The sequence below is a fragment of the Drosophila mojavensis genome, unplaced genomic scaffold, assembly GCF_018153725.1.
Source record: "Drosophila mojavensis isolate 15081-1352.22 unplaced genomic scaffold, ASM1815372v1 contig_80, whole genome shotgun sequence".
Classification (NCBI taxonomy): Eukaryota; Metazoa; Arthropoda; class Insecta; order Diptera; family Drosophilidae; genus Drosophila; species Drosophila mojavensis.
In genome coordinates this window covers 16,484,211-16,497,500 of record NW_025318906.1, presented here as the reverse complement: position 1 = coordinate 16,497,500, position 13,290 = coordinate 16,484,211, and the positions used below count along the sequence as shown (strand labels likewise).

At 36.8% G+C, this 13,290-nt stretch overlaps 1 protein-coding gene across 4 annotated transcripts in view; it reads left to right on the top strand.

Annotated features, from left to right (window-relative positions):
• The window catches only part of LOC6580218 (A disintegrin and metalloproteinase with thrombospondin motifs 18), a 68,687-nt gene that overhangs the window by 20,203 nt on the left and 35,194 nt on the right, over nucleotides 1–13,290 (top strand). For all 4 annotated transcript variants that reach the window (XM_044010604.1, XM_044010605.1, XM_002006039.4 and 1 more), the window contains exon 3: nucleotides 1,461–1,913. In XM_044010604.1, coding sequence (XP_043866539.1) covers nucleotides 1,461–1,913 — 453 coding nt within the window. The remainder of the gene's footprint in view (nucleotides 1–1,460; nucleotides 1,914–13,290) is intronic.

The following is a 13,290-nucleotide window of genomic DNA, read 5'->3' as shown; positions in this document are numbered from 1 at the left end:
CAAGTTAAACTAATTGGCAGAAATTAAATGCTGACTGAACTGAAATAAGAGTAAGGAATGTATTTTTGTGGGGAATATTGGACTAGGAGGTACTCTGGAAGAGTAGTAATGGATATGGGATACCCTAGAGGTATAGGCTATACGAGCAGTTGCATATAAGACAAGTAAGGCTAATTGGCAGAAGTTAGAGAAGGTTAAGGAATGGGAAAACATGAATTTATGTGACTAGGAGGATCCCTAGAGGAAATTTGCCTATAGTATAATAGATAATAAACATATTCAATGTGTTGTAATAGGGCGTGTCCGTCCTAGAGGTGGTCTGAAAGAATAGGAGTGCTTGGAAAGAAGCCTAGTGGAATAAGCTATACGAGTATTAGAGAACGATGCCATTTCGGTAGAAATTAAAAGCTAAAGAAGACCATAGCCGACTAGTAGATACCCTGGGAGAATAGGAATATGTAAATTAAAGAGATTACGTAGCATAGAAAGAAAGCTTTGCATTCTTTCTATACGAGCTGTAGATTCTTGGGCCTCGCTATTTAAAGAGAAAGAAATTTCTATTTATATAATATATATTAACATGTGAGACACACCTTTTAAAGCTTTTAATATCTTCAGCTCGCTGTTTGTATAATTTTAGTTCAATCCCAATGAATATAATAAAAATAAAATAAATATAATAAAAAAAATATAAATAAAAGGAATTAAAAATGAAAAACTAAAAATAGTTATAAATAAAATGCAGTCAATAATTCAAAGTTTGTAAATAAAATCTAGTCAACTCTTTCAAGGAAACCTCCTAGACAATATCTTGTATATTTATAAATAATCTGCAAATCAATCTGATCTGGTTAGCATTGTGAGCAGCAATAATTGCGTGCAAATCAAAAACACATTTAAAAACAATAAAAACAGAATTTGTTATTAATTAAAATATGCAATTATTGTGCTCTCAATACGAGTTGTTCGTTGTTTTGCCGTTGTTGTTGTTTTTGTCTGTCTACACGCACTGGCGATAACAGTACACGCAAACGATTTTAGCGGTTTGTTTGTTTGCTTCTTGGGTTTTCCTCAACCCCGCCTCAACCCCTCCAGCTGCCCGCTGCCAGGCGGCATGCGACGCTCTGACCCTGACCCACTTGCTGAAGATACTCGCGCACCTCGACTCAGCTCGGCTGAGTTCAGTTGAGCTCCGTTGAGTTCAGCTCAGTCGTTAATCTTTCGACCACTTGAGTGCCCGTGCAAACAAAAAAAAAAAAAAAAAAAGCAGCGTATTCAACTAGAGCCGTATAAGCACTTGTGCCCATGGCAGGCCTTTATTGCATTGAATTATTGATAATTTCTCAATGAATACTTTAACAATTGCTACAATTTGTAGCAGCCCGCTGGCTGCTGTATCACTTCAATCACTTTATTCACATCCCTCTCTCTCTCTCTCTCTCTCTCTCTCTTTCTTTTAGCTGCACAAACAAATGTCGCCAGAGCAACTGCATTCAGTTTTCCATGTGGACACACACGACGCCGTGCCGCACTATGAGCTCGTCCAGCTGCTGCACCACTCGTCGCACGGCGGTCTGCAGCGCAAGCGTCGCAGCCTCGACGAACGCATCAATGGGAGCAATGCACCCAAGCCGCATCATGTCAAGAAGGATCTGAGCAAGAATGCCTACTACAGTGAGCTGAAGCAACAGGCGGCCACTGGCAGCAGCAAGAATCAGCTGCTTGGCGACGACATCAGCTCCATCAAGGCGCACAATGTCTCCTTCAGCGCCTTCGGCAATCCCGTCAATCTCACGCTGCGCGCCACGCAGGGCCTGTTCAAGGGGGCGCCGCACGAGCTGCGCATGTGGTCGGTGGGCAGCGAGTCGAATGCCACACATGGCCTCGATCTGCAGGAGATCCTCGATGAGAAGGTGAGTTCAGAATACTTTAAATAGACATATATATATATATATATATATATATATATATTTAAGATGAGCTCATATTTTATGGAACCCAAATTCAAGCTATCCGAAATTCTAATGGGCTTTCGGCCACTCCCCGAGTCATTTGATGGCATTTATTGTTGTTATTGCTTTTGACATGATTATTTGCGCTGTTGCTATTGATCACGTTTCTGTGGCTACCCTTTTTTCCGCTTTTGATTGGTTTTTCTTGAGCGTTTCTTGCACTTTCATTGTTACATCATGATTCGTAACATTTATTTGCTTTTCTTATTTGATTCGTGCTTGGATTTTGGTATGCTTTTATTTTAATACCCTGTAGACTGTAGTTGCTTGATGGAGTGTGTAGTTATTTTTAAAAGTTTATTGATAGAATAGATGAGGCTTGTATATGAGTATATTTAATATATAAATATATAGTTCGGGTATATCATATATAGGTTTAATTAAATCTCATGTGTGTCTTTGCAATCAAGAGCATGATTTAATTATATAAGAAATATTTTTCTGCTCGTCCATTATTATTGTGCTCTCAAAAATGATTGCGATCAGAAATATAAAATTTAATTTTTCGTAGAATCACCAATACAACGTAAAGCTGCTCTCTTTCGGTATAAAATTATCATTGTGTTGATTCTGCTTTTGCTCAGCTTCAATAGGCGCACAGTGAGCGAGTCTACAGGGCCCGCCCTATTGAGCACGAGCTCGTGTGGCACGAGCCCATGAAGAGCGAGCTCGGGTGCTACGAGCCCAAGGAGCGCGACCTCAGTGAGAGTTGACACGAACGAACAAGCCCACGAAGAGTTACATTAAACTGTAACAAATTCAACTCTAAATGCCGGTCGTATAAATCCAAATTTAAATGCCCCTCTTTGTACTATATAACACAATCAAATGATTTAATAATGTTCAATAAATATTATCAAATTTATTTACATTTCTAAAAACATATTCCTAAAATCTACTATGAGAGTTTACATTCATTTAAAAAAAAAATTGTTGGTTTTTTTATTTACTTAAAAAATACTGTCGTAAAAATACTATCGTATTTTTATCTACTTTTTTTAAAGCTCCTATTTTTTCCTGAAATTTATTTATTACAATTTGAAATAGTTTCGCCTTGTGGTCAAAGGGGATTTTTATTATGTTTTTTAATTGAAATAAATTTTTTTTTTTTTTAATTATTGTTCCATTTTCATTTACGCTCCTCTGGCTGCTGTTACACGCCTGATCTCTTGAACCGCGAAAACATAGAGCACATAGATAAAGAGCTCAAGATCAAGAGATCAAGATCAAGAGAGCAAGCTCAAGAAAGCAAAATAAAGGGGTCAAAATTTGATCTCTTCATGTTGATTGCACGATCTTGTTTGCCTGCTCTTGATCTTGATCTTCGGGTACGAAGTTCTTTACGTGGACTCTCGTAACACCTACAAACATTATTTCTATTTATTACACTAAACTAGATGTAATATAGAGAGCTATTCACTCTCTATAGTTGGATACAGATAAAAACTCGAGCTTCTATTTATGATTGCCAACTGGCGCACAGGGTATTCGCTCGTCTAGCAGTTTTATCCAGAGCCACTCAACTCGTTATTTATTTGCTTTTTTGTCGAGCTTTGTCTTCCGCTTTATTTTATTTTCTTATCAGCATTCGCTTTAGCTGCGCGTCGTTGGACGTTTGTTGTTTTTGTTTTTGTTTCTGTTTTTTAGTGTATTAGCTGCGAATCTAATCAAAATTAATTGGCCATGTGATAAATAGATTAGAGAGCCAAGTTGTTTGCGTTTGGCCTACTGTGCAAAGCTTCAGTTGAATTACATTTCTCGTTATGCAATTGCCTGGCTAAAACAAAAACAAAAACAAAACCAAAACTAAGTAAAGTCAAGGACGTGCGGAAATCGGCTTATATAAAACAGCTGCTGGCAGATAAGCGACAATGACAGCTGTTGACACTAAAGCGACAATTGATGGTCTTAGCAAGAGATGTATATTATATAAAGCCCAGTTGCAAAGTAATTATTATTAATAGAAATTTCAATTCGGATTGTATAATTTATGAATTTAATAAGCTTTCGATTCGATATTGATGCCTGACAGACGCAAGACTTTTGCTTTTATTCAAATTTCGTTTAAGGTAAAAATCATTTAATTTTCAATTAAACTTGGAGAGGTAGACATACATACATATATGTATATATATGTGTATATGTATATCGTATCACAAATCACTTTTCGTATCTGTGACTCTGCCATGAACATGAACGTGACTTATTTCAATTATGAGTGCGCGCTTTCTTTTGCCTTGCTTCTACACATTAACTGTTATTCACAGTGGTGCACAAATGCACATACACACACACACACAGATAATTATATGCCCAATGGCAGGGGGCGTTAGCTCATGTGCAAGTGAATTTTTTATTATTTTAAACGCTTACTAGGTTATTTTAATTTAATTTTGATTTTTGTGTTTTATGATTTCAAGTTGCCAAGTTTTGAGACAAACGTTCGATACATTTTACTTTCGGGCATTTATTACCGAATGCGAATTACTGTAGGAACAGCCAAATAAAAACGATTTGAATGCAAGGCACACACACACCGAGAGACTTCGGAAATGAAAGTGAAATGTCATGTCGGGCGACAGGCGAAAAGAAAAGATTTGACCGCTTGCCACTTCTTGGCGGCCCGCGCTCGACTGTTCGCTGTGATTTATGTGTGATAATTCCACTCTTAAGCCTCAGCGCAATGCGGAAAAATTCACGAGCTTCTGTCTCAGTCTGACTGTCATTTTATTTCCATTGGAAGACTTCAGCTTATTTTTATTTTAATTAAAATTTATGCCGTAACTGAAACATGACTGCAAGTCTCCCACTCGACAAGTGTTACCAAAAAAAAAAAAAAAAAAAAAAAAAAAAAAAACTGTTTTGGCAATTATTTTTCGCTTTTGGCCTCCACAGAGACAATTTGATATTTGCTCCATGTGATTTCAGTTTGGCCGCAGAAACCTTCCATCAAGAAACATTTATTCTAATTTGTGGCATGAATCGTTTTATTGTTGTTTTGTGTTTTTTTTTTTTTTTTCGGTAATTTTCGTGGGGTTTTGTTTTTTAGTTTAAAATTAACTTGTTTTTAAGAATTCAAACCGCATGCGGAACAAATCTTCTAGATGACCGACCCCGTTTTTGTTTCAAGTTAATGCTGGGAAAACAAAAGACTTAAGCCACAAACTTGACAGGGAAATTTATTTGCCAGCCGCAAAATTGTTGTAAATTTTGTTTTGTTTTTATTGTTTCAACTTTCAAACTTTGAGTTGGCGTTTTAATTGCATTGCTTTTATTTTGATGGTGTCTAGTTCTCTTTTTTTTGTTTGGTTTTTGTTTTTGTTTGCCTGCTGATGAAAATAAGATTCGTGCAGTGAAATTGTTCGTTCAATTTCTGGACAAACAATGAAGGTAGGCAGGCAACGTTCGTTAGGTTTGGCAACGCCCCAATAAAACAAAAACAACAAGAAAAAGAAATAATATTGGCATTTCAGCTGCCACGAAAATAAAGGCAAACACAAGGCGTCGCACGGCACACCCACCTCCGCATTCAATCGATAGGCCCCGCCAAAGGTCAGGCGCAGCAAAAAGAGAAAAAAAATAAATAAATAAAATGGAATACTGCGGCATATAAATAAAGGTGCAGGTTTTCTGCAAGCGCCAGCCGGCTGCAGGCAGTGGCAACCGCCTTAGCGGAGCATAACAAATTTTATTGCCAACAGGAAAATATGCATGCCAACAGAAAGGCAGCCAATGGAAGCTGGCTGAAGGTGTGTGCCCTCTGCCTGATAATGAAAATAATTAAAGGAAAACGAGGCTAAAATGGGTAAATTGTATTGGCTATAAGTGTTGGAATTATGAATTATATATGTGAAATAAATAAAAATATAAATATATAACATATAGCCCTATGACTTGAGTTGAGCCAGCTGCATGACAAAAGCTGAATGCTACGAGACTCAATGGTAGGTACATGAATGCCAAAGACTGAGTGCTACTATGAAGCTTGTGGAAATATTGGTCATCATTGCTCACGAAATAGAAAACATTATTATATGATGCCCAGAAATGTAAATGATCTTAGTTTAGGTCTTCTAGCGAAAGTATAGCAAAAGCTGTATGTTTTGAGACTGCATGACAGAAGCTGAATGCTACGAGAGTCGATGGAAGATACATTAATGAAACTTAAGGAAGAATCATAATTGCTCGCTAAATAAAGGGCCCTAGATCCTTGTCTAGCCTTGTGAATGACTATGAAACTGTGCTAAAGTCATCTAGTGTGATACAAACGAAACTCGAAACTTGAGTTAAGGCAGCTGCATGACAAAAGCTGAATGCTACGGGACTCAATTGTAGATACTTCAATGGCAAAAAGGCTTGTCGAAATATTGATCCTCATTGCTCACGAAATGGAAAAAAATATGATTCACAGAAATGTATTGAATGCTCCTAGTTTAGGTCTTCTAGCGAATGTGTACCAAAAGTTATATGCTTTGAGATAGCATGACAAAAGCTGAATGCTACGAGAGTCGATGGAAGTTATATTAATGAAACTTAATTATAGAGTGCAGCCTGATGAATGATGAACTGGGCTGAACTCTTCAAGTGATGTGACAAAAGCGAAACTTGAAACTTGAGTTAAGGCAGCTGCATGACAAAAGCTGAATGCTACGAGACTCCATGGTAGGTACATGAATGCCAAAGACTAAATGTTGCTTGAAGCTAGTGGAAACATTGATCCTCATTGCTCACAAAATAGACAGCAAAATCATATGATTAACAGAACTGAACTATAGATGCTCTTAGTTTAGGTCTTCTAGCGAAATTATGACAAAAGCTAATTGCTATGAGACTGCATGACAGAAGCTGCATGATATGACACTCGATGGATGGTATATCTATTAAACTATTGATCACAATTCGCTTGTTCAATAAAAAAGCATGGCCCCATTAATGACTGAAACTGTTGGCCAAATCTTTTAATGAATGTGACTGAAACTGTAGGCCAACTCTTGTAAAGGCAGCTACATGACAAAAGCTGAATGCTACGAGACTCGATGGAAGATCAATGCCAAACTCTGAACACTAGAAGCTTGTGGAAATATTGATCATCATGCACACGAAATAGACAGCATAATCGTATGATTAACAGAACTGAATTGTAAATGCCCTTCCTTAGTTTAGTTCCCACTCTCCTAGTGAAACGAAACTAAAATAAATGCTGGTTAAGGCAGCTGCATGACAGAAGCTGAATGATATGACACTCTATGGATGGTACATCTATAAAACTTGTGAAAATATTGATGGCAATTCCTCGCTAAATAGAATGCATAGCCTTATTCATTTCTATGAACTGTGCTCAGCTCTTCCAGTGGATGTGACAAATAATAAAGTTGAAACTTGAGTTACGGCAGCTGCATGACAGAAGCTGATTGATATGACACTCGAAGCATGGTACATCGATGAAACTTGTGAAAATATTAATCACAATTGCTCGCTAAGTAAAAGGCATAGCCACATGAATGATTCTGAAACTGTAGGCAAACTCTTCTTGTACAAAAACAAAATATATATATATATATGTAAATCAGTCCACAGTGCAGTATTTGGCCACTGCCTTATATGGGCCACAGCAAAAGCAAAGAACCCAAGCCCCGTTCCTGGGCTTGGCAAACGGCAATGCGAGACGAGTTTAGAGTCAAGCCAAGCCAATCCGAGCCAAGCCAGGCCAAGCCAAGCTGAAGTTAAAACACAAAAGAATTGGGTAATAAATGTGCACTACTTCTCGACTCGTGTGTGTGTGTGTGTGTTTCGAGGCGCTTCATTCATTCTCAAGAGCCGAGCCCAACAGCAACAACAACAACAACAAGCGCCAGATAATTGAGTTTTCAAAATGCATTATTTTTACATTTTTATATGGATGCCACGAGTGTTGAGCTCATAATTAAAACGCTATTAAAGCAATTGATGCATATTTCACAAGCAGAGCCACTCTGAAATGCATATACAAATATGAGTGTGTGTGTGTATGTGTAGCTTGTCTGTGTGTGTCTGTGTGTGCAACTATCTGGAGTACTTGGCGCTTGTCATTGCAAAACGACTTCAACTTGCTGCCCATTTCCATTTAGACGTCTTTTTCTCCTTTTTTTTTTCTTTTTTTTGAAGCGTTGCTGACTGGCGCCGAAAGAGCGCTTGATTAATGAGCCAACGCTTTTGGCAGCTGAATGAATTTCAAATTAGCTCACTGTCTCTCCCACTCGATAGAAAGCAGCTGTTGCTCATTGCACTTCTCGCTCTCTCTCTCTTTCGCTCTCGCTCTCTCTTTCTCTTTGGTCTGCTTTGGTCGCTGCAATCGGTTGCATAATGCAACCGTGTTTGTGGCATGACAGTCATTGTTGTTGTTGTTGTTGCTGCCATGCTCATGTTGCAGTTATTGTTAGCGCTGTGCGGCTTGTTGCTTTGTAGCCGACCAGCAACAACTACAGCAACAACAGCAACAATCCGCAAAGCAACAAAGTTGATCTCTCGCCGCCGTCGAGGTTGTTCATTCCCTTTTTGTTTCTTTTTTGCACCACAAAAGTACGAATACGACTTTGAGCTGGGGACGTAACGAACATGAAAGCTCTTTTTTTCTGTTTTGGAAAATTCGCTTATCTAGCGGCCACAAGGGAGAAGCAAAAACTTCATGCAAGTCAAATGCAAGCGCGGAAGTTTTTAAATTTCCCGTAATCTGGCTGCAAAAATCACTTTGATTATGATACAAAGTAGTTTAAGCAAATTTCAAATTGCAGAGCCCACAAAAGCAGCTCCAAATCTTATCTAACATTTTCAAGGAGCTACAAAAAAAAAAAAGGAATATGGAATACCTTCAAAAAACAACCACAAATCTCACTCATTCATTGTAAATATATGAAGCTTACCTTCATTTGAATGGAGTTCTCTTAAGAGGGCCACAATTGGCTACGACAGTTTACGCTGAGCCGGTTAAGCTCGAGCCGAACAATTGAATAAATCAGACATAATCATAACATTGATCATCGCTGATCGATTGAAATGTGTAATTAGCCAAATAATGGGCAGACAATGAGACTCAGTTGCCTTGGCATTGTGACGGCCAGAAGACCAAAATCAAAACAAACACACAAAGCCAGCACTGAAATCAAGTCAACTGTGCGGCTTATTGTGACTGGAAGCGTATCGGCTTATGCATAATAATGTAAGTCAATATGCGCCTGTGTATGTGTGTGTGTGTGTGGATAATGGTGCGTAATAAGCACACAGAGCTCACAATCCAGCTCGCAGATACAGCGATAAATGGAAATCATTATGCGCGCAGCCAACGCGTCGTATGCGTAACCATCAAAAAGAAACGACGCAACGCCCACACGGCCAGAGCAACGCAGTCGCTGTCGTTGTCGCTGCTAATGCGTTAATTGTCAGTTAGCGTGGTTAAATGACTTGTGGATTTATGTGCGTAGCCAAAGGAAAAAAAACTTTTGGCGTGGAGTGGGCGTCATGGAATGGGACGATGGGGCTTTCGTTTGCAACAATAGCAAATTAGCTGCTCGACTACGCACAGTTTTCAAACTCAAGTAGCTTTTCACGTTTTCCGCCCAAAAAAAAAAAACAAAAAGCAACTTCAGCAGCTAATTTTCATTTCGACAAGTTTGTTGCCTAAGTCTTTTGTTTGGTTGTCTGCCCTTCTTCCTATCATTCTCGTCTTTCTCTCTCACCCTCTCTCTCTATCTCTCTCTAACCAATTTGCATTCGCAAAATAAAGTTAGCTGCCCGGAAGTAGTTGCGAGTGAGCGTTGCTTTTACTTTCCTTGCGGCAATTTTTACTCTCTTTTTAAGTGAAGATATAGTACTTGATTCATGAGACTTGGCAATTGGGGCTAATGAAATTTTTGGGCAGGGTAATCAGAGCAGATTGATTGCTCAAGATTAGCTAGATTAGGTAATGAAACATAATTGGCGAATAGATGATACTTGACAGTACAAGACAGCAAAAGAAATTGATACCCTTTTGGGGCATGAGTTATTGTAGGGTATTTTGATTTATAAAAATTAATTTGTTATGGCTTCGAAAGCTTATCCAAATGTAACTTAGCTTAAAATATAACAGGCATAGGTATAATTATATAGTAGATTCCACAGAGCCATTCAGAATCGCTGGCTTAGACATATTAGCCAAATTAAGAGTTCTCAACTAATAAAAACTTCAAAAGCTTAAAGCGCCTTTGGAATTTTCGACTTAAGAAGACAAAATTGATATAAATTAGATTCAAGTAGGTTAGAAAGTTTTATATTATATATTCCAAGAAGAAGAGAAGAATAAAGCATAGCAAAAGTTTTATTAAAATATGAAGAGAGCTAATTCTCTACTAATAATTTCATGTCTATAACCTTTCCCCTTGTAGAGTACCTAATTTGCCTGCATATAAACAGAAATAGTTCCCGAAAAATAAAACAACGCCCACACTGCCAGCATCAGTTAGAAAGCGGCTCTTTCAATGGCTCTATATTTTGGCCTACAATCTTTCATCTAATTGCTCTGAGCGTATTCCTCTCACTGCCCCATAAAGCCGTTAATGAGGAGCAATTTATAAAAATAATATGCAAAAAAGAAAAGAAAAAAAAGAAAGAGAAACAAAAATCTACTTATATAGAAAGGCAGTCAACAAATTGTATGGCGCCAATTTGGCCAAAAAGCCCTTGGGCCCAGTCGCACACTCGAAAGTATTTTAGCAGCTGAATTGGGCTCAAATAATTGAGGTAGTCCAGAGTGGACCATGTGAGTAGTGTGATTTACATAACCGCCCAACACGCACACGCTCTAGCTCGATGTGAGTCTGTGGGCCGCTTAATCTGCATAATGTCTTGTAGCCATTTGTAATTAAAAATTTACGATGTCGTTAATAAATTAAAAATGAAAAAATGAAAAAAAAAAAAGGTGCGCGACAGTTTACAATGCATACGGCATCAAGTGGGCTAATTAAAACTGCAGCAGAACAGAAATGCGGGCCAAAACACGCCGACAATTGTCAGCTAACGAAGGAAGTGGCATGCAAAGTTGCCTCAAGAGCACAACAAAAAAAAAATATATAATAAAAATTAAAAAACAAAATTTGGTGCTTGTTTCTTGGCTGCGATAAGTGGCCGGCGGACACTAACAGTTCATAAATATGGCCAAAACACTTGGCCAGCGCTGGCTGCAACGTTGACAACAAGAGCATAGACAACAAGTGCCTTGATTCTTGGCAGTTGGCAGCTGAATTAGAAATACAGAAATCGAGAAATACAGATATACATATACCAGGTATATATATACATATATATATATAGTGAAGTGCTGATGTGTGCTATGTTGTACGTGAGCCATTTGGTGTGGGGGTCGCTCTTGTTGCTTTGAACTTATTTCCACAAGGTCGTTAGCCAAGACATGTCAGCCAACAGCCCGGGCTAACAACAACAAATTAAGCCATAAATGCTTGTTGCACATGAAAATTGCTTTTTATTTACTGCGACTGCTGCTGCTGCTGCGGCTGCTGCTGCTGCTGTTGGTGCGTTTGCGTTGCCTTTGCCTTTGCGTGTCAACACGTTTCGCGGTCAACAGTCAGCAGACAGCCCGTTGGCACGCCCACTTTTCAAATGGTCAGACAGGCTCAGTGATTTGATTAATCGCCTGAAAATAATTTGCAAATATTTGCAAAGAAATTCGCACTCACACAATTGTCAAATCTTCTTCGAATATGGTATTATTTTATTTTTAAAATTTAGCCAACATTTGGAAGCTAAAGAAGAAGAGAACAGACAGAAAAGCAAAATTTAATTTTTTTACTTAAACTAGAAATTAACAAAAAAAAAAAAAATTAGTTAAATATTTTTTTAATATAAATATAATATAATATTTTATAATATTCAAAAATATATTATATTTATTGGCCATTTATACATAATTGCAATTTTATAATACTCAAAATTTTATATTATATTCACTAGCAATTTATATATAATATGCAATTTTGTAATATTCAAATATATTTTATATTAAAATTATTTGCATTTTATATGTAATTTGCAATTTTTTAATATTCAATAATATTTTGATAAAAAATGTATTTAAAATTTACATATAATCTGAAATTTCATAATATTCAAATATATTTTATATTATATTTATTTGCAATCTATATATAATTTTCAATTTTATAAGATTTATAAGATTTATATATAATTTGAAATTTTAGAATATTCAAATATATTTTATATTACATTTATTTGCAGTTCTATAATATCAAAATAAATTTGTCATTATATTTATTTACATTTTCTATGTAAACTTTTTTTTTTTTTTTTAATATTCAAATAAATTTTGTATTATGTTTATATTATATTCAAAAAACTTTTGATTGCTTTTATTCCTGATTATTATTATTATTATTATTATATTATATATAAAATTTATACCATATAAATATACATTTCATAAAGTTTGTTTTTCCATTTTTTCTCACGCTCCAAAAAGCTTTCCATATTTATTTTTTGGCAATTTTTTGTTAATATATGCCATGCCATAGCATTTGATTGGCCGTTGCGTGCAAATGTTATTATATTCAATTAAATATTTGTATATATGAATATATATCAATTTGTAAACCACATCTTCCGTTCCTGTCCGATTGTTCGCTTATTTATGGCCTATGCGGTTGCTCCGCCGCTTTCATCGCATGTGGGCAAATTTGTGGCCAGTGGCTATTTGGTCACTTTGCAGTGACTTTGATTTTGGCACTTGGCTTAGTTTTATGGCATTTTACGAGCACAAATATATATTGATATATACATATATATATATATAGATGTATATTTGTGCTGAGGCCAGTTATGAAAATGATTTATGCTTGTAATTTGATAGAGCGCCGCGGACAAGTTTTGTGGGTCCGAATGCGCTATACGATACGCAGTCAATGCCAAATGCTGATGTCAAGTGTCAGATTACATTTATTTCGATATTTATTACAGAATTAATGGGCAGGCGCAGCCGGCAATTAATTTAATTAGTCGCACACACACACAGACACACATTTGATTTCTGCGTGTCGCATAAGCAAATTTGAAATACCTTAAATGCTATGCTAATTCAAATCAAATGCATTACTCAAATTTGGCAAAAAAAAAAAAAATGAATAAATAAAGCAGCAATTACCTTGAGTCTTAAATCAACTACAATGCGAATGTCGATGTCGATGTCAAAGGATTTGCCAAAGAACTCGGCTCAACTGAAACCAGATCAGCAGCC